The following is a 21,629-nucleotide window of genomic DNA, read 5'->3' on the forward strand; positions in this document are numbered from 1 at the left end:
TCTTTGGGCCTCGTTCTCCTTTATTTCTGTACCGTGCCCTTTACTCCCTTCTGATTGGAGCTACAGTATTGCCATCTGCAGTGTTTGGCCATAAAGGGCAGTTTTTCCCTGAGTGTGTTCTTTCAGCTGAGCGCTCCATGTGTGCAGAATGCAGAGTCTTGGGCCTGGGGCCAGACCTGCTGGATCAGTATGTGACCTGGACTTCTGTATTGTCATAATCCCAGGGGAACTTGAGTGGACCTTTTGTCAGGAACTGTGTTTGGACCACTGACAGTTGCCTGCAGCATAAGCCTCATGGCATGGCAAAAAGTGTTCTGAGCTACAGCCCCAGAAACTCACTTCTCTAGCTTCACAGTGACAGTGAGAACAGACACACATCATCTTTTTTTAAGTTCCTTTAAATGATCAGTAAAATATCAAGTGTGTTGTTTTTTAATCTAATATACCACTGGTTGTCAGATTAATTCTCATTGATTTAGCAAATCTTCTGTTTATTTACAGTTTTAGATGATAATGTCACATTGGCTGAATCTCTTCATTTATGTGAATTCCTTAGAGTTAACACATTTAACAGGGAGCTCTTAGCTGGGCAAGAAACTGATGCCTGGGTCTCCTAGCTAACTGGAGGACTTGACTCAGAAGAATCAGCACCAAATTCCTGGTACACAATGATCATGTCCCTATTGATAAAGCCCCTCCCCCGGGGGAGGATGGATGGAGGTATGTGGGTGTGGGTGTCAGTGGGTGTGAGATGAATGAGCATGTGTGGCAGCCAGAGAACAGCCTTAGGTATACTTCCTTTGGTGACACAAACTTTATTTTTGGAAAAGGATCTCTCATTGGCGTTAAGCTCACAAATAGCCTGGCTCCTGGCTGGCCAGCAAGCCCCAGGGATCCCTTACCCATTCTCCCCTTCCCAATGCTGGGATTTCAGGCATGTACCACCCTGCACTTTTACATTTCCATGGGTTCTGGGGAACCAAGCCCAGGCTCTTGTGTTTGTGTGACAAGTACTTTGTGGACTGAGCCACCCTCCTAGCCCAAGGAAATGTATCTGCTTAAATCTTCTCTTGAATTGGGCTTCAAAGACCTGTATATAGAATAATTAATGATAATTGGACCTTTATCTTGCCCTATTAGACCTCTGTAGCTAGATACCTATGGAATTTAAAATATATCCATTCATTTAAAGTCATATTGGGTAGTTTCATTTAAGTTTCTGTGATAAAATATCCCAACAAAAAGAAACATAGGGGGAAAATGGCTTATTTAGCTTATAATACCAAGTTACATTCCATCAATGAGGGGAAGTCAAGGCAGGAACTCAAGCAGCTGCTTACATGATTCCTGCAGAGAGAAAACAAGCACATACCTGCTTCCTTAATTAACTGCAAGCCCTCTCTACTCTTAGATAGTCAGGGTCCCAAATCTAAAGAATAGTGCCTCCAACAAGGGCCTAGGTCTACCTACCTGAATTAACAATCAAGACAATCCCCTGCAGACATTCCACAAGCCAACCTAAGCTAGACAGTCCCTCAGTTGGAACTCTTTTCCCGGGTGCTTCTTTGTTGTAGCAAGTTGGCATTTAAAATGAATCATCATACACATCTCATCTAGGAAAAAAATGAATGACAACATTAACCCCACTCTTATAATGCTGAAAGTCTAATATTAGAGATTTAAAAGTTCACAATAAGAAATTAACAGGGATTTGCATCTTTGGCAGGTGACATGGGTGGGGTTCTATTTTGAAGAATTAAGAGAGCTTGTTGTGGGTGGGTTTATTCTGGACCGGAAGTCAGGAAAGTCTTCATGGATATGAATGAGTGGATTATGAAAGTGGCTGCTACTCAGGGAAGGAAGGACCAGTGAGGGGACACTGACCCTGAAATGGCAGAAAGGGTAATATGTCATTGTCAAGAGAATCTGAGAGGGATAGCAGGCATCATACAGACACCAGGGAAAGGGGCACTTGAGCAGGCAAGAGCAGGAAGCAATGGAAGGAGAGGCAGGGGCTGGTATTTAGAACTGATTTTTTTCATTTGCACATGAGAGCTGTAGGTCACATTCTGCAGAGACCCATAGTCCATAGGTAGTAATAGACATGGAAACTGTACCTGATTGAGACAGAGCCCAAAGGGCTCACACTAGGAGCAGAGAGAGAGGGGCTATCAACAGATGTGAAGCTCACACTCTGCAGACACAACCCCTAACAGGATTGAGACTGCCCACTACTGCCTAGTCAAACTGCTTGCTAGGAACAATATCAGAAGGAAAACAGAGTTTGGGGCCAGGATTGTCCTCACCAATGTGATGATGGTGTGAAGAATCCACTCAAAAGGTACTGAGAAAAGGGTATGGGAGTAGCTAAAAAGGGATACAGACACACAGAGACATGAGAACTGAACTAGAGTTACAGACATTTGTGAGCCCCCATGTGGGTGCTGGGATTTGAACCCTGGTAATTTGAAAGAGCAGTCAATTATTTTAACCACTGAGCCATTTCTCCAGCCCCTGAAATGAGGATCTTACTGAATGGGTGGTCTCTGTAGTCACATAGATGAAGAAAGATAGAAGTGAACAGAAAAATGCAGAGAAGATGGTCATGAATGCAATCTGTGTGCAAACATCTCAGATGTGATGAAGCTTCTAGAGAAGAGGAGAGAGAAAGCTAGAAGGAAAGCTGCTGTAATGAGATGCTTCAAAGTAGCAGAAAAACCAACAGGTTGAAGACACATTCTGAACTCTGGATGGATGGAAACCAAGACAAGAAAATCCTAAAGCATGTTCGACACAGAGTAAACTCTCTGAAAACTGGCCACAGAAAATGTTAAGAGCAGACAGGGACAAGGTACCCATTACCTCTTCCAAAGTAGAAACAATAATGTCAGTTAAATTAAGAGAAGAGAGAGTTATGGGACAGCAAGCAAGGATACATGCATTTATTTACCTCTGCTCTTGACTGTGGACGTCATGTGACTTGCTTTCAAGTTTCTGCCTTGACTTCACCTCAGTGATTGACTGTCATCTAGAACTGTGAGCCAAGTAAATCCCCCTCCTCTTCTCTAAGCTACTTGACCTCAGGTTGTTTACCATAGTAACAGAAATGAAACTAGAACACTATCCAGTGACATTGTCAAAGGTTGTGAAGATTTGGAGCTGGGAGGTTGTTTGTACTGCTGCAGTGAGACATTTCATAAATAAACCAGTGACCATTAGCAGTGATCTAAATCAGCCGTACTCCTTCTAACAAACCAATTTCTAGGTGTGTGGCCCTTAGGCCTCTTTCATACTTGTGGATCAAAATAATTTCAGGGACTGTGACATTATTTATGTGCACACCTGTCTAGCAAACAATTCCAAATCCACTCAAGAAGAGGAGGGACCCACTATGATGTATGCACACCAAGGAGTTCTACACAGCTGAGAAGATTAGCTGTGGCCACACACAGCATTCGTGTCTCCCCATCCTATGCCCTGGTGACAGAAGCCAGACTCAAAAGTGTGCACATTGGCTGACTCCATTCATAGAGACTTTAAAGCTCTCAGAAACTAGATAGTTCTAACTAGAGTTAGAAGGCAGTAGAGTGGCTGCCTGGAGCGGGGCGTTTATATGGATGGCGCACTGAGGAAGCTTAGGGGTACCTTAAATGTCATGTTTCTAACCTGGCCAGGACTGCCTGGATGGGCTCACCTAATGACTGTAACTTAAATAAACCTGCTTATGTACTTCTCCACTGATGTATTCCATCAAAATGGATTGTTTTATTTTTAAATAGAGACAGGAAAGGTGAGAGAATATTTAAAGTAAAGGAAATGGCAGATAGGGACCCCTGTGCAGAGAATGAGCAGGTGAATACAAAGACTGTATCTAGCTGGTGCCTGGAGTGTAGAGATGGTGAATGTGGGGAGAGGAGAAGCAGGAAACAGGGAAGGGAGGAGCAGGGGAAGAAAGGAAAAGGAAGGGAGGATGAGGAGAGAAGGAGAGGATGAAGGGGAAGAGAAGATCAGATCGGACAGGAAGGGGAGTCAAGTAGGAGGGGGGAAGAGAGTGGAAAGAACAAGAGGAAAACAAGTGAGCTGTCTCCTGGGCCTGGGAGAGGATGGGAGCTGCTGCTCTCTGAGGTCCTGAAAAGCCATGCTCTGCTCTTGCAGCCATAGAAAGCCCCAGAAGAAGTTTTGCTGGAGACATGGTGAACTTGTATTTTTAACGTTTCCAGTTGAGCATATGGGGAGGGGCAAGCAGGTGCCATGAGCGCAGGCACTGAGAAGTGACAGTGATTGGCCAGGCGGGAGGACACCAGCTCTGGGTCTGAGCAGTGTCAGGAATGCAGAGCGGCCACAGGGGTCGTGCTGAAGGGCCACAGGGGTCATGCTGAGGGGCCACAGGGGTCATGCTGAGGGGCCACAGGAAGGACCTAGGGAGCTGAGGCAGGAGGGCATCCAAGGATGGCTGTGGGTTTAAGTTTGCAGTCCATGTTACTCTGTGGTTCTAGAATACCCATGGAAGTCATACAAGCACACATTTCTTAACTTTCTCTTAATTACCTGTATTGACTAATCGATGCCTGTTTATATTCTAGCCTAGCAATGATAATTGATGAGTTAACTTTTTAAGGTTTTATTTTTATATTATATGTATGAAGTTTTTGCCTACATATGCACCCTGCACATGTCTGGTGCCTGTAGATGCCAGAAGGTGGCACGGGATTCCCTGGAACTGATATGATTATGAGCCCCATCTGGGCCCTGGGAATTGAACCTGGATTCCCTGCAAGAGCAGCCACTGCTCTTAACCACTGAGCTATCTCCAGCCCCTGGATTAACTTTTTTAAGCCTGCTATATTTACAGTCTTGCTTGGGACAGAGCAGTGGAGAACTCAATAGGCCAGTTACATTAGAAACACACACAAAAAAAATTCAAAAATGTATTATCTATTTTTAATTTCCTATCTTTTTGAAAGAAATATACATAGATTTTGACCCATTTATTAATCATTGTACACCTTACGGGAAATGAGTGAGGTGTATTTATGAATGTACCTCTAAGCCTCTTTCATTGAATGACTTAAGCTTGGTTATAATTTTAAGCTGTCTTTGATGATTTTTTTTGGTGCATGTAAGTTTTATGATAAGCCAATTAAAATCCTTCTTTGCCTAAATCTCTTTGCCCTGTACATTAGCCTCAGTCTGTAGATGCTTGGCCATTTCTTCAACAGAGCTCAAAAGTATATATTCTTGTGCTTCTGACCTTGCAAGGCCACTGTGTAAGAGAATGCCATGTCACCCACAGCCATGATGGCTCTCATATGCTTAGCTGTGGATGATTCTAAATATCCACCAGTTTTTACAGGGCTTTTTGATATAAACACTCTGGTGTTTAAAACTGCAGAGAAGCCAGTTTCCTGAAGGAAAGTCAGTAGGGCTGACCCAGCAAGGGATCTGGTCAGAATTCTCTAGTTCCTGAAGAGCTTATGATTTTAGTGGATGTAGGTGATAAACCCCAGAAACTGAACAGGGCTGGAGACAGATGAACAGCATACTCTAGGAGGCTTGATCCACTTCAGTGAAGTGAGACATGGACAAGTCTGAATGTCATTTGAATAAACACTTAGGGTTTATCACATCTATTTTCAGCAGTAGAACAATGTGCCTTGGCTTTAAAGGGCATCTGTTGTAAAATGTGATCCTGTCGGTTCTTGGAAGGCTGTTTGAAGGCAGGTGGCAGCACAGATGCCCCTTCACCCATTGCTTCAGTTGTTAAGGACACTCGGATGGTTCCCTGGCTGTTGGTCAGTCAAGTTTTGAGAGTATGAAGATGCAGAGAAATGGCTGGCATGGTCATTTTCAGTTTAATATGATGTATGCATACATAGACAAATACAATAACTTAAAAAGTGCTGCACTAACTGTGGGAAAGATGACTGACCAAACAATTAAATGAGGTGATGTTAAATACCTCATACATGTCCTAAGAAGATGCCAATGTGAGGTTGTAAAGGAAGATGGGGATGGTGCCTGTGTGAGTCCTAGTGATGCTAACTCAGGAGGTTTTGTTTTTTGGTTGCTTTGGGTTTTGTTTTGTTTTCATATGGCACATGTGTGGTGCATGTGTGTTTAATGCATGTTTTTACATTTGTTTTGACACACGTGTGGTGCTGCATGTGCATCTGTATGTGCATGCATGCGGAGACCTGGATTGACATCACTAATCATCCCTGAATGTGGCTCCGGTTTATTCATTGAGACATGGTCAAACTCAGTACACACTAGTCTTGTTAGTTAGCTCTCTCTGGGGCTCTCATTTCCATCTTCCAAGGCTGGAATTATAGGCAGGCTGCCATGTCCATCCTTCATGTGAGTTTCTGGAATTTTATTCCGCTAGTCAGGCTTGTGAGCACTTTAACCACTAAGCTACCTTCCCAGCCCAGTACTCACTAATTTACAAGGATGAGCCACGTGAATCTCCACTCTATACCTTGCTCCCCTCCAAGGTGCCCACATTATCTCACCTCTCACAGGAAGCTGTCTTCCTGGATACAGGTCCCTGGTGGTCACATTACATCAATTCTGAGATGTAGTTCAACTGTCACCCCTCGCTTTAGCTCATTCTGTTATTTACCCCGACTACCCTCCAGCACTGACATCTCTACTCCTGAACACATCTATGCTATCATTGTCGTGATTCACATTATTAATTAATTATCCCCCATCAGATGCTGAATTTTCAAAGACTGGGACAAGTGTTCAATAATCAAACCCATCACATCTCTTTAGTGTGGTGATGTATTTGAAGTTAATTTGTCTTATTTCTGAATGGATTGAGAGAAGACAAAGAACAATTTGCTATACAGTTTCTCTATATGGTTGTTGGCATGTGTGTGTATTTGGTAAAGTGAATGCCCATCATTCCTATTTTTCCAGAAGATATCTTCTTGAAAATTCATGAGTAAATTAAGTTATATAAGGTGAATGATGCTTTCAATAAAATGTAAATGATTACATTCTAAAGAAAGTCAGTAATAAATTTAATGTGCCAAAAATAGGTTATGGTTAAGAATAACTATGTTTTTTCCCTGAAGCCTTGACTTTCACTTTGATAAACTGGGATTTTTGAATTTCTTTGTGGTGTTCACCTATTGAGATGGATTGGATGTAAAATCTGACTCCTGTGTTTGAATCCTTAGTCCCTAGCTGGTAGTCCTGTTTATGGAGACTGTGGTACCGATAGGAAGTAGAATTTCACTGGAGGAAGTGGGTCCCTGGAGGGTGGGTCTTGAGGGCTATGGGTCCCCCTGACTTCCTATCCAGTTTCTGCTTCATGGGCTGCTGAGATGTGAGCAAACAGCTTCATCTTCTGCCATCATACCTGCCCTGTAAGGAAGACGGAGTCATCTCAAACTGTGAGCCCAAGTAAAGCCTCCCTTCCTTCAGTTTCTTAGCTAGGCATTTGCTTTTTGAGATTATAATTTAATTACAACATTCCTCCCTTCCAAACCTTCCCATGTACTCTTCTCTGCCCTCCTTCAAATTCATGGCCACCCTCTTTTCACTAATTGTTATTGCATGCATATATGTACATACATATATGTTCCTAAATATAACCTGCTTTGTCTGTAGAAAGCTACATGTTATGTATTTCTTCAGGGCTGACTGGTCGGCATTGGGCAATCAATTGGTGTGCTCTTGCCTGTGGAAGACCACCTGTCCTGCTCCTAGGTTTCCTCAGTTGCCTATGGTTCTTTGTGCAGCGCTGAGGTTTCACAGGCTTTTCCCATCCACGTTGGCATATTCATTGCTGTCGTCCTTGTTCAGCTCATGGCTGGACAGTTATGTTGGTGAGAGTTATTGGGTGTAGCTTCTGATACTGCTAGGAAACACCATCTCACAAAATATTCCCTGGCCCTCTGACTCTTGCAGCCTTTCTACCTCCTCTTCCACAACGACCCCTGAGGCCTAGTGATGGGAGTGTTTTGAGGTTTTATCCACTGGGACTGGGCTCCACAACTCTGAGATTTGATTGGTTGCAGTTTTCTGTAGTGGTATGCGTCTATTGCAAAGAAAAGTTTCCTTGATAAGGGGTGAGAACTATATTTATCTCTGGGCATAATGACAAATGTTTATGGATTGTTGTTGAAGATTATGCTGGTTTACTAAAATAGTGGTTGTAGGTTCTCACTCAGTGACCACAGCTTCACTAGCACTGAGGAGTTAGCTAGGTTTTCAGTTCCAGGCCTGGTTTCCGTCCCATAAAAAAGGTCGTAAGTCCAATGAGAGGGCTGTTGGTTACTGCCGAATTAGGTGTGCCACTACTGCACTCAGGGTTAAGGTGCCATGTTGGCCATTGTTGTGGTCATAGGCATCATAGGCATCATAGTCATCATAGCTGGGTAGGACTGTTGGTTGCCTCCTTTGGAAGCTTTCATGGTGCCTTCTGGTACTATGAAAGCTAGTTCTCAGGGAGGAGGGGATTCAGGTCAGTTCTAGCTCAGAGGTCTCTGGACCCTGTTTCAGAAATGCAAGGTATCTTCAGCAATAAGGATTTACCTTCCATCTCTGGGAGGCAACCAACGGCAACAGCAGTAGGCTATATGTTTGGGAGTCTCTTGGACAGCCCTGATCAACCACACAAGAGAGGGATTCTCATGTCTGACACTGGGGTTTTTGTTAGGTGGTCTTTGACTCCCAGAGGAAGCACTGTCAGACCAGATGAGAAAAGCTCATTGAAGCTATATATGTATATCTATATATGAAGTTACATGTATTATAGGTTTTTATTTTTGATAAATAGTTAATAGTATGATCCCTTGTGTCCTTTTCAGAAACATCCTTATTGTTACTATACCTACCTACTATCTTCTGTATTCACCTCCATCTATCTAAGGAGCTCCATCTTTCCCATTTTCCTGATCAGAAGACTTATACCCTGATATTCCCCCACTCTATTGCAGCCCAACTCCCTACCCTGGCAGTCCCATTTACTTGCCTGGTTTCTGTATTTACTACAGGTTATGTGATCACATATGAAGATTTAAATCTAGGACCCTCCAGACAGCCCATGAGATGCTCTTCTTTCTGGGTTTGGGTTGCTTCACTGACTATGATATTTTCTAGATCCATCCATTTACCTGAAAAGTTTGTGATTTAATTTTTCTTTACTGTGAAATAGTATTCCATAGTGTATATGTACCACATTGTTATTATCTATTCATTGGTTGAAGGACATTTAGGTAGGCATTTTAATTAAAAGAAAGATACATAACACACTCAGGTAGTCACATTTTTTGTGTTTAACTTTTAAGTAATATGTAAAAGAAGAGATTTCAGATAAAACAACAGGAATTTGTTCTTGTGCTGTAAGTATTACCAAACTGCAAGTGTGAAAGTGAATATTGAGCCAAAATTATCAACTTAAACCAGAGTTGCTTTAATTAGACACTAAAGCCAGCAGCTCAGAGATTAAGGATGGAGTAAAGTCTAGACATATCCAATGGTTGCTGGATTACAGATCTGGAGTCAGCCTTCCAGGGCTCAAGGGATGTCACATGTCAGTGATGAGCAAAGGTAAGTGCCCTGCAGCCTAGCGAATGTGGTGTGTCTCAGAAACCCAACTGGAAATCTTAGGTCTCACTGCTCCTCCCATAGATAGCAAAGGAAACAGGATATGCCAGTGTGGAAACTAGAGAGGACAGTTGATACTTGGGAGTAAACCCGGGGACTACGTTTGTGTTTGCCAATCTTCAAATGCCCTGGCCAAAAACACATAGTAAAAACTTAGAAATTAGAGCAATCAGAGTTAGATGAAGTCCTGAGATTGCTCAGCCAAGGATGTCATTTGTTGCTTTATAAGAAGAGGGAAGGGGCCCCAAGTCAGCACACTTGCTCTGTTTCACTGTGTGATGCTTGGCACGGTCCTTGTCAGATGTAAAATCTCTATCTTCGACTTGCCAGCTTTCAGAACCACGAACCTTATCATTTACAAATTACTCTGTTGTATTTTTATAGTGACAGAAAAGACTCAGCTAGCATCCCTGCTCACAAATGAAACAGTGTAAAAAAAGCTACTGTGGTGGCTGGGACAGGAAGAGGTTTAGAGAGCCATGATTTCCTGAGGGATTTTCTTACAAAATGTATCATCGAAAATTAATATGAAAGTTGGTAGTCATCCCATTTTAAGCAATTTTTTTCTTGTTCTTCTGCCTTCTTTCTTTCTGATCATCCTCACTCCTTTCTCCCCAACATCCCACAAGGCACTGGCTGAAGCATAGGAGTTACTGGGGAGGAGTAAGCACAGCCATGTGCTCAGAACCTCCAGGCTGCCTTATTCCCTTCCATTCTGACTCTTTAGGTCTACCTCCCACTGAGTTTCACTTCTCTGTAGGCTTTGGACAATGGATAGAAAGAATGGAGCTCAAAGAGCCCAGAACAGCAGGGCTCATGACTGTTGGGTGAGCTTTAGGGACAAACACTTAGCTTCTCAATGGTTACTGGTTTCTTAGACATGAGGATTTTGTTCATCCATTCCATTTAAAGGGTCATTAAAAGGATGCAATGAATATGGCAAGGTAAAAAACATTTTTTGTTTTGTCTTCCCCGCCTTGTGAGGGAGGCCAGTGTGGACAGCTGTTGAATTACTTTTTTGTTGCCATGATGAAAAACATGACACCCCAGAGTGACTTAAAAGGAGTTTATTTTGACTTATGGTTCCAGAGGAATGTGTCTGTCATGGAGGGGGAAGCATGGCTGCAAACAGTAGCCATGATGGCAGGAACAGGAAACTGAGAGCCCACATTTTCAGATGCAAGCAGAAGGAGAGAGTGAAGTGGAGGTGCTGTAGAAACTTTCAATGTTAAAGGCCCTCCCCACAGTAACACATTGCCCCCAGCAAGGCTCTACCACCTGAACCTCCCCCAACAGCACCACCAACTGTGGACGGAACAAGTGTTCAATTGCCCAAAACTACGGGATAGTTCTTATTCAAACCATCTAGTGGTAACCTGAGTCTTCTATGGTCAGAAGTTGATGCCTACCCCAGATTCAGATGTCATGCCATAACCCTGGAGGAAATGAGGTAAAGCAGTATTAGGAGCTAGTGGAAGAAACAGAGAGGAACCCCATAGAGGGGCATTACTGTCTTTAGAGAGACCCCAGAAAGCCACCTTCCTCCTCCAGCCACTCAGGATACCCAGAGGCTTTATGTGGGACCAGAAGAAGCCCACCCACTGTAGGGGGACACCTAGTATTAGAGGAGGACTAGATCCTGGGCCTCTGGCTCTGGGAGAGAGAATACATTTCTGCTTATAGTATCTTGTGGTCAGTGGCCAGGAGAGAGCTAACCCTCGTAGAAGAAATTACCTCCAGAAAAGACCATCCATACACTGTAGACAGGCATACTTTACTGACTGCTTTCCAAGTGTTTATCCTCAGTTTATCTCCTCCATTCATCTCTGTAGCCCAGATCTGCAGTTTACACCTATATGCCAACTACCAAAGGCTTTGAGTGTATGTGATTGTGCTCTACACACACAATGTATTGTGCACATCTATTGTATAGGAATCAGCTTAAGCCACTTCTAAGTCCCAGCCTCCTGTTTCTTTTCTTACAGAAGATTTTTTTTGGTGGATATTAAAAAGGCGGAGGAAAGTTTTCAAAATCCTTACCAGACTGGCTTCCGCCATTGCCCTTCCCTGGCAGGCGAGGGCGCACTTCACACACCTCCACAAGCCTGCCTTCATCTGGGTTTTGGAGCGCTGTAGGTCCTTCTGTAAAAGAATGTACCAGCCTTCTGTGCACACACTCTGGAGCTCTCTGCTGTGTGGGATAATGCAGAACATACCTTGGTGGTTGTGAATGATCCTGGGAGCGCTCAGGGTTGGCGATCCTAGAATCCAGACTTGGCCACCCTGAGAGAAAGCTGGGGAAATAGACGTGGCCTTGGAGTTCCCCTGGGCTGTACCTTGGGAGGAGGGTGCTGGCCTGAAAGATGTGCTGAAGAAACAAAGGCACTATCAGGACTGTGGCTGGGCTGAGGTCTGGAGGGCTTAGGCTGGGGTAGCAGGCGCTAAGATGAGGCTCTAAGGACCCAACATGTGGCTCTGTAGGGTGCAGTCATCACTGCCCATGCCACTGACTGTAAGGCACCCTGGTGCAACCATGGAGACATCACGTGTGTCCCATAGTAACCTGAAACCACATTATTTATCAGCTGCCACGCAGGCTCCTCCCGCTTGCCCCTAGCTCCTCCGCCAGATTCTTAGCGGACGTGTGGAGTCTGGCTCCCTGCGCCACTGCTCCCTGCTCTGCCGGGTGCAGACTGGGGCTGGTGGCTGGCCATCCCTCCTAATAGCAGCTGGCTCCACCCACCAAGATCACCCTGGAACCTGTTTGTAGTCACCCTCTTGCTGGCCGATCCCCCTGGCAGCTACGCTAGCTGAAGCGTGCTGCAGCCTGGGGCTTCCAGGTCCTGCTCAGCAGAGGCTGAGGCCAGCACGCGCACGCGTGTACACACACACACACACACACACACACACACACACACACACACACACACTTCTGGGTGTCACCGCCCTTGGGGACCTGCGCTGCTAGCCAAGCATCCCCGCCCAGAGTCCTGGAGTGCACAAGGCACTTGCCACGTTGCTGTCACTCACAGCACAGCGTGTTGAGAGCCAGCTCTGAGGACACGCACGCCTTTGCTCACAGGCAGCCACATCCTCGCTCCGCGGCTCCCAGCTTGCTTTTTGTTACAAGCCGCACCCCCAGCGCCTGACTCCTGATTCCGCTTTCCCGGCAGCGACTGGGAAGAGTTGATTTCAGTGGGATCTACCTGGGAACCTAGAGGGACAGGAAAACCAGGACGTGGCAGAATTGTGTTTTCTTCAAAACGCCATCTCCACCCGGTAATCACGGCTCCGGTCCTCACTTGGGTCCTCACCAGAACAATGGATTAAGTTACTCTTCTCTGGGCCAGAAGTCAGGTTCAAGACTTGGGACAAAATGAAGGAAAAGGCAATGATCAAGACTGCTAAGATGCAGGGCAACGTGATGGTGAGTGCTGCTGTTGGCAGGGTGGGAATCCACCTTGAGAAGCAGTGTGTGGTGGGGCAGACCTCGGTAGTCCTGAATTTCCCGGGAAGTCGGAGACCTCGTTGGTGTTCATATATTGCAGCATTTCCCACTTGAACCTGAGGGTGTGAATGATCCAGCATCTGTGTGTAAATAGGATGTTGGCGGTTTGGCGGTTGCTGTCTTCTGGACATGTGGCTGTTGCTTTGGGCACAGTTTGCTCTCTGGCTTGTGTCTGCTGAGTTTCAAATACATCCCCAGGGCTGTTCTGAGGCAAGCACAGAGAAGAGAGGTCCCTTAAGACAGGAAGTGCCCCTGGGCCCTAATGCCCTCCCTAGTCTCCTGGGTGCAAGTCAGGGCTGAGACCTGTGGGGTTTCAGCCTCCCATATACTCACTATGCCAATATGTGTGTACCTCTGCCCTGGAGGTACACAGTGCATCCACAGCAGCCAGGCAGACAGGGGCCTGTTTCCCAGGTTTGGGAAAGATGATTGTCCCAAAGATGATTGACTCTAAGGTAGGGGGCAGTGATTGCAAGTGCCTCTGAAGGATGGAAGACCTCTGGGGATGCCCAGAACCTCAGGGCTGCAGGTCAAGGGGCAGTTTGGCAGTGACAACTTTGTCAACTTGAGGATCACTGCCCTGCCTTCCAGCAAAACGACCCCAGCCTGCTTGTGGCTGGCTTGTCTGATATCAGTATCCCTACAGTTAGTGCCAGTTGCCTGAGGCATGGACCTAGAAGTCAGAGTGCAGGATTCTTCTGGTAAGGACAGAGAGGTTGCCATCTTATTGAGCGGAAATCCTGTGTATATGTTTGCTTGGGTGATGTTTTAGACTTTACGGTGTTGATATTGGATAAGGGCCCCTTGTGTTACCCTGTAGGTTTTTGCTTTTGTATGAGGCAGGGGCAAGGAATGATTGCCATGCTACTTCAGAATAATTAGTGAGCAATGGAAGAATGCTTATCTAGCTAGGTCTGGAGTTGTTGACAAAGTGGGTCGAGTCTGGGGTATGCTGGTGGAGAGGTGTGCGTGCTTGGGAGAACCAGTCTGCCCAACTTGAAGTCTCTCTTTAAATGAAGAGAGACCAGAAGCGAGAATGTACTCTAATTGTAAAAAGTACCCTACCCTCAGCAAGGCACCTGTTGCCTGGCACAAAGAAAGCTGCAGGTTTAGCTCAGAAGCTGACTTTAGGACGGAAAGAGTGACATGCACGGACTATGATGATGCCACACAAGCCCTCATTCAGTGCCTCTGCTCGGTCTACCTGACTTAGTCGCCTGTTTGTGAAAAATATGTCTGCTTTCCCAAGTTCTTCAGCCTTCTTTTGGTCTGTTACGATAATCAGCATAATTTTGTATGATCAAGTCAAAAGTGTGTATTAAGTAGACTCACTGTATAACGTCCACCCACACCATGGTCCCTTTTCATACCCTGCTATAGCATGCTAATAGAACTGGAGCATTTAGGTATGAGGCTAGAGACATGGATTAAGATTAGTTATGTAAATAACATGCTATCAATGCTCATAGAAATCTATATCAAATGAGTATTTCTAGTCATAGCTGGCATGGTATGCTGTAGTATAGAGATATCTTTATACGATATCTCTCAAAAATGTCTGAAGTCCTCTCTTCAAGTCTCTCCCTCAAGGCTAAAAGCTTGCTCATTGTGTGTCTCGCTTGCTCTTTGAATATGGCTACCCACGTGACACCTGTACTCATCCTCTTCCCTGTCCCCCTCCCTGCCTTGGATATTACTGACATTAGAGCCAGTTGAACGGAGCCCAGGGGATTCTGCAGGAACCAGCATTTTATCCATCATCTGTTGGATCGAGAGCAAGATGAGATGTGAGCTCACTGTACTTTCAAATGCTCCGTCAACTTTTAAGTCGATAAGTACGAGTCTGGTTTGTCACTCATTTGAATCTCGTGCTCTGGCTAAGTCTATGCGGCTTCCGTCGAATGACACTTCCACACTTGCTCATTTGGGGCTTGTGGATTCCTAATTTTTCCTCAGTTGCTTTGGAAGGCTTGTTAATCACAATCTCTCCTGGGTTGGATGATTGGCAGTTCTTGGCACTCCAGGCTTGATTGGAATTTAGGTGATATTTAACATTCACTGCAGGGACTGTGTGATTTACGCCTGGTTCTGACAGGTGAGTAGTCGGACATCTCACCGCCTCAGAAAGCAGCCGAGTGCCTCCCAGTGAGTGGCTTCAGGGCATCCACATGTGCGCAGAGACAGACCAGACAAGCCTGAGCACTTATGTGCTTGGAGCTGATTTTGTGAGGAGAGATAGAGAGGCAGAGCCCAGTGGTTATAGGGACGCCAAACCCAGTTACTGTCATGCACTGAACACCTCTTCAGCCAGCTCTTCCCACATGCGGTTCTATGTGCAGCCCTCCCAGGCTTGCAAACCCATGCATCACCAGGAGCCCCACAAAGACTAGACAGCAATCCCTGGCTGGCCCTGTCCACACCACATTGCCTAGCTGAAGACTCATGTTTACCGCAGACTGTATTCCCCATACATTCTTTTAGAAGTTCATCTCCAGTTGCAGTTGGGTGACTTAGAGAAGGCAGATGTGTTGGTAAGCTCCCTGAGACAGAGGAGCTCTTTATCTAATAGAGGCTGCACCCCTATAATTCATCTCCCAAGCAGAGCTATTTTATTTTGTGCTAGTCAATGAGAAATAAGAAACTACACTGGTGAAATCAATCCACAGCTTCCCTTTCATTCTTGACAGACACCTATTTCACAAACTTTGAATGTTCTGAATGTTAACAGACTAACCCTCCAACTTGCCATGCCATACACTGTGAGAAAAATCAAGATGTTTCATTCTCCTAGAACAAAACATTATTTTTAAAGTAACGCTGTTTTTTATAAAGTTTTTCCTTGAAACATCTTAGGTCTTCAACATGCACGTTTTCAATCCAGTGTCCATTTATTGCTGGTGTGTTACTATTCCACTAACGTTCAGGGGTATCTTCTCTTGGAGTAGTTCCAGTGGGAAGCTTTACAGTATGAAGGCTATTGCATCCTGTTAAATCTCCCTGCTCTGTTCCTATGAACTTTTCCCTGACATCAAGTTTCTAGATAAATGTTGGTTCAGAACCAAGGCTTGCTCTGGTCCTCAATGCCTGTCTTGGTGGATCCTCAAGCATGTGATAGGGTTTATGTATTTCTTTGGTGCCCAGAGATCTGCAAGGTGCCTGGATCCTTGAAAATCTCATGGTCAGTCAACAATGGCTTTAAAGGAAGCTGGGGCCTGGGAATTCTTGGCACAGGGAAAACCAAAGTATTCCTTGTGGCTTCTGGAACCCAGCTGGAGTCTTTTGTCACTGGATGGATGTTCCTGTGACACTGTGAGTCCAGCAACTATTCACAGGCATTGCTTTGCCCTTCCTGTTTTGGGTAATTCTCCTGAACCAGAACTGTCCAAAGTCAGGGTTTTCTTTCTTTCAGGCTCCAGTGAGCAAAACAGTCCACAGATAGTGGGTATAGTGAGCAGAGAGTCTTTGAGGTTTTTAGGCCACACCCTTCTGTGGACCCCTCCCTAGAAACAATAGCTCTGCTTGGGAGATGAGTTATAGGGGTGAAGCCTCTATAGATAAAGGCTCCTCTGTCCCAGGGAACTTAGTGGCACTCCTGCCACTGCCTCCCGTTCCTCGGTGACATGAAGCTCCTCACATCAGCTATCAGCAACAGGCATTGATGTTTAGTGTTTGAAGATGATATGCCTTCTGAAAATGGGTCCAGGCATGACTCAGAAGGTCCAGGTTTCTGAGCATCCCCGCCCCATGTGCCCATCATGGAGACTCAGATTGATTTCCCCTGCTTCCTGACTCTACAGCATCTCTTCCTAATATCTTCCTTCTCAGAACTCTTCCTAAACTACAGCTTACTGTCTATGCAGGAAAGGCGGCTGGACATCTGTCCATGCCACAGTAGCTTACCGGGAGCAAGAACAATCTTAAATGCGTTAGCCACAAGTAAAAGTGTGCAAAGTTGGGGCTGGGCCGTGCCTCAGTTGTGAATTGATTGCCCTGTGAGCATGTAAGCATATAAGCATTTAGGCATGCTCTGAGTCCAGCACCCACGTCAAAAGTGGGGCCTGGGTACACCCTTGGATGACCAGCCCTAGAGAAGCAGAGACAGAGGGATCCCCAGAGCTTCCTAGCCATGCAAACCAGCCTAATTGATAAGCTCCAGGTTCTAGTGAGAGACCCTGTCTCAACAAAGTAGAAGGGCCTGAGAGGGACATAGGAGGTTGGCCTTCCGCGCACGCACGCACGCACGCGCACACACGCACACACACGCACACACACAAATATGAAAGTTGGTAAAATTAACACAAAGAAATTCTCAAAGCCAGAAACAGGTAGTCAGCTCAGGATTCTTTATAGGTTGTCTTAGGTAGAGCTTCAGTGGAGAGGGCTGTCCTGTCTTCTCCAGAGCCGGAGTGGGACTTTAGCTCATGTGGCCTCTGGGTCTCTGTGTTTGGACCCATCAATATGCTAAATTAATGACTCGCTGCCCCAAACCACTCCCCTTTCCAGAACCCATTCTGCACACCCGCCACTCTGCTCTATTCCTGTTCACTGTTAGTGTTAGAGCTCTGTTATTACCGGGAGGAGTGGTGCACTGTGGGATATTACAGCCAACTACAGACCCCATTGGTGGCGGTTCTCTCGGGCTGCTCATCGCGGGGCATCTGCTAACCAAAATGTTAGGAGAACTTTCTGGAAGACCATTCAGGAAAGACTGAGGTGACTGTAGGTGACAGCAAAGCCCAGTGTCCTATTATATGAAAACATTCCTTCAAGTTCTAATGGATCAGGCAGCCTGAGAGCAGGCTCCATACACATTTTTATCCTAAAATTAAAGGGTTTGCCTAGTTCATGGAAGGAAATAACTCTGGCCTTCATGCCCTTTTGATTTGGAGAGGAATATTAATTCACCTCAGAGCATTTGTTTCATTTCATTTTAATAGTTTAAAATAAATTTACAGTGCGGGAGAATTTAGTGAAGTCTTTTGGTTGCAGGAACCAGTGCTATCTGGTTAGCAAGAGTGCACCTAGGAACTGAAGCACGTGCCAGACCCCCTAGGTCCTGTGCATATGCTGTGCTAAGCCAGCAGGGGCACACAGGACCAGTCAGCACCCCTTTACCATCCAACTTCTCCCCCCAGAGGATGGGAGATGCTCTCCTCAAGAGTACCGTGGGTTTTAGAATGAACCATCTGGAAGAAACCCAGGGGCATCTATGAGCTGGAAAGTTGAGACTCACCAACTGAGAATGGAAGCTTTCAACCCCACAATAGCACCACCATTTTGTCCAACACCTCATGCTCAGGGGACTTGGAGTCAGTTATCCGGGCTGTGGCCAGCAGGGAAGGATTAATGGTGCTTCTCATCTGCCGCTGGGGCAGAGGCCAGTGCACATTGTCATCAGGCCCAAGGAAATAACCAGAACATTGACTGAGAAGCCTCCTGAAAAATGCACGATAAAGTCTGGTTTCAGGACTGTGGGGGAGGCAGAACTGAAGAAGAGACAAGTAACAAAGGCAGAAGAGGGAGAGAATGCAGAGACACCCAGCTGCAGCGGAGAGCTGGAGACAGAGTGGGAGGGAGTGCTGAGGAAGCAGGCAGAGGTGTTCTTGTTTCCTTTTTAACCAGTTCATACTGAAAGATTGCACATGTTCACAGGGTTGGGATGTGTGTGTAATACTCAAATCAAGTCAAACATTAACATTTTTTTAGTTGACTTTTGTCTTTATTTTGTGTGTATGGGCGTTTTGCCTGCATGTATGTCCAATCACCACATGTGTGCAATGTCTACAGTGGCCCGAAGAGGGTAATGGATCCCCTAGAACTGGAGTTACAGACAGTTAGAAACTGCTCTGCGGGTGCTGGGAACTGAACACTGGTCCTCTGAAAGAACAGCCAGTGCTCTAACCACTGAGCAGTCTCTCCAGCCCCTTCCTTTGTTTGTTTTAAATTAACTTCTCCTTCTCCCTCCCCCTCTCACAAGTGCCATAGCTCACCTGTGGAGGTCAGAGGACAACTGGAAGCTGTTGATTCTCTCCTTCCAGCCTGTGATTCCTGGGGTTGAACTCAGGTCCTCAGCCTTGGCAGCAAGTGCCTTTACCCTCTGAGCTCTCTAGGGCCCTTCACCTTGTCTGAGGTCCACCTGAATATTTATTTCCAACCAAATGGAAACGATGTAACAATAGCAGAGAAGCTGTCGCTCAAGGTAGTAGAACTAGCAGGGAAGGTTCTAGAATTTTCCATGAATTATGAAGTTCCATTGAGCTCCCTTCCTTAGTCAAGAGTGATTGTACTTCTGTCTTTTTAGTGTTGTCTTAGGACACACTGCAGAAGTGACCCTCCAAGCCAGAACACAGACACTGCTGGCCTTGGATTTCCCACCACTGACCTTACCTCATCTTTCTACCTTACCCAGATGCCACTGTTTACAGGTAAAGAGAGAAAGTGGGTAAAGGGGAGAGAATACACCTTGGCCGGTGAAGGGCTTGCTTCACAAGCTTGGAAACTGAATGCAGTATCCAGAACCCATGTAAGAAAGCCAGGCATGGTGCTGTGGGTACTGGGCAGGTAGAGACAGGCAGATTCCTGGAGTTCACTGGCCAGCCAGTCTAAACTGTCCTGCTAATTCCAGGCCAGTGAGAGATGACTTCACAAGAATCGGTGGAATGCACCTGAGGAATGACAGTGGAGGTTGACCCCCTGGCATGCACACCCACACACACACACACCCACACACCCACACACACACACACACACACACACACACACACACACACACACACACAGAGTAGGTGACACAAATATGTATTATGACCCAGGTAGGGTTGTCAATAGTGTGTGCACACTTGAGCTTTGTTGTGCACCTTGCATATACCCAGTCCCTGGGTGCTCACACATCCCTGGAATAGACTGTGCTCACTCCGTTGGGCACAGCTGCAGATCTGCTGGGGGAAAAGACGCTGTGGACACCATCGCTTTGATTGCGCTTGACTTTCCGGCTATTAAGTAAAAATAACAGCACTGTGATAAGACAGGGGTGCCAAGGATGCTCCTGTTTCCAGTGGAGTGTTACTCATCTGTGAAAATCAAAGGGCACTGTCGACACGCTGGGCTGGCTGTGGAGTCAGGTTGGCACTGCACTGGCTGCACTGACGGCCGTTGCCGTGGGCATAACCTGGGGGAGAAGCTGGGGCTGGCAGCGTCTTCAGTGGAATTGCAGCCAAGAATTGGAGACTTTCTCTCTCGCCTCACCTCTACCCTGACTAGAGGAGACTTACTTCAAATACTTGTTATAGTCTGCTGTTGTTTACATATGAAGAGCACATAGGGAAACATCCCGGCCATGAACCCACACAAACCAAACCAACAATCGCATGTACCTTCATTCCTGCAAAGTGCCTTGATTAGATACCAGATTCTCAGTGCTGAGGCAAAAGGAAATTAAACATATATAAGAATAATTCTTTGCAGCTCATGATCTATTCTGAAATTCTCCCTTTCCTAATCATGTAGAGAAACACACACAGCCCAGAAGATGGGCAAGGCTCTGAGGAGCTTATGAATGGGGAGCTTATGAACCACCTCTCCCTGGCTCTGCCTCTGCAGCATCTCCAGCCTCTTTGGCAGCAGCTGCAGGCATGGACATTCCTGCCGTTCCTGACACCATCTGCTTGTTAGCCTCTTCTAGCAGGGAAGAAAGAAGACCTCCCTCAGTTCACAGCAATGGGAGGAAAGGAAGAAAACCCACTGTATTAGTTACCTGTTCTTGCTGTGACAAAAATAATAATCAAAGGCAATGTAAGCAAGGAAGAGTTTGTTTTGGCTTACAGTCCTGGGGGAATAAGGCCCACCATTGTGGGGCAGCAGCTCTGGCTGTGAGAGTGGGAAGTAGTTGGTCACATCATGTTTCCTGTTAGGAATCCAGGAGGTGAATGCTGGTGGTCAGCTGGCATCCTCCTTCTCTTTGTCAATCCACCCAGCCAACCTTTGGGCAGGTCTTCCCTCCTTAGGTAGACCTCTTTGGAAACATATGCAGAGGTGTGTTTCCTGTGTGATTCCAAATCCAGTCAGATTGACAGTGAAGACCAACCATTATCAGCCTGCACTGCTGGAGCTACCTCAGCCATGGAGAAAGGTTTCTTGGGAGTGCCTATCCAGACACCTGTAGAAAATTCGAGAATGCTGTAAGGCTTCTGTCCTCATTGCAAGGCCAGCCCAGTCTGAACTCTGGAGCAGTAGAGAATATTTCTCTGGACAGATGGAATTTTACAAAAATGCATTGAGCAATTCAACTTCATTAACATAACTAGAGAAACACAAATTGAAATCACAATGAGAAAACATCCAGTGAAGTCTGAGGGTGTTTTTGGTGTTGGGGTTTTTTTTTTGTTTGTTTGTTTGTTTTTTGTTGTTATTGTTGTTGTTTTGAGACAGGGTTTTCCTGTGTAGCCTTGGAACCTGTCCTAGAAATTGCTCTGTAAACCAGGCTGGCCTTGAACTCACAGAG

At 45.8% G+C, this 21,629-nt stretch overlaps 1 protein-coding gene across 2 annotated transcripts in view; it reads left to right on the top strand.

Moving 5' to 3' along the window:
• Nucleotides 1-21,629, top strand: part of Dpp6 (dipeptidyl peptidase like 6) — an 883,656-nt gene that overhangs the window by 75,911 nt on the left and 786,116 nt on the right. Inside the window, exon 1 of one of the 2 annotated variants that reach the window (XM_052721909.1) lies at nucleotides 12,882-13,048. The exons of the other annotated variant lie outside the window; for it this stretch is intronic. Coding sequence (XP_052577869.1) covers nucleotides 12,998-13,048 — 51 coding nt within the window. The 5' untranslated portion in view covers nucleotides 12,882-12,997. Of the gene's footprint in view, nucleotides 1-12,881; nucleotides 13,049-21,629 lie in introns of those variants that run through there. 2 annotated transcript variants of the gene reach the window in all.

Source organism: Peromyscus californicus, unplaced genomic scaffold (assembly GCF_007827085.1).
Source record: "Peromyscus californicus insignis strain IS unplaced genomic scaffold, ASM782708v3 Scaffold_6__1_contigs__length_162567912, whole genome shotgun sequence".
NCBI lineage: Eukaryota > Metazoa > Chordata > Mammalia > Rodentia > Cricetidae > Peromyscus > Peromyscus californicus.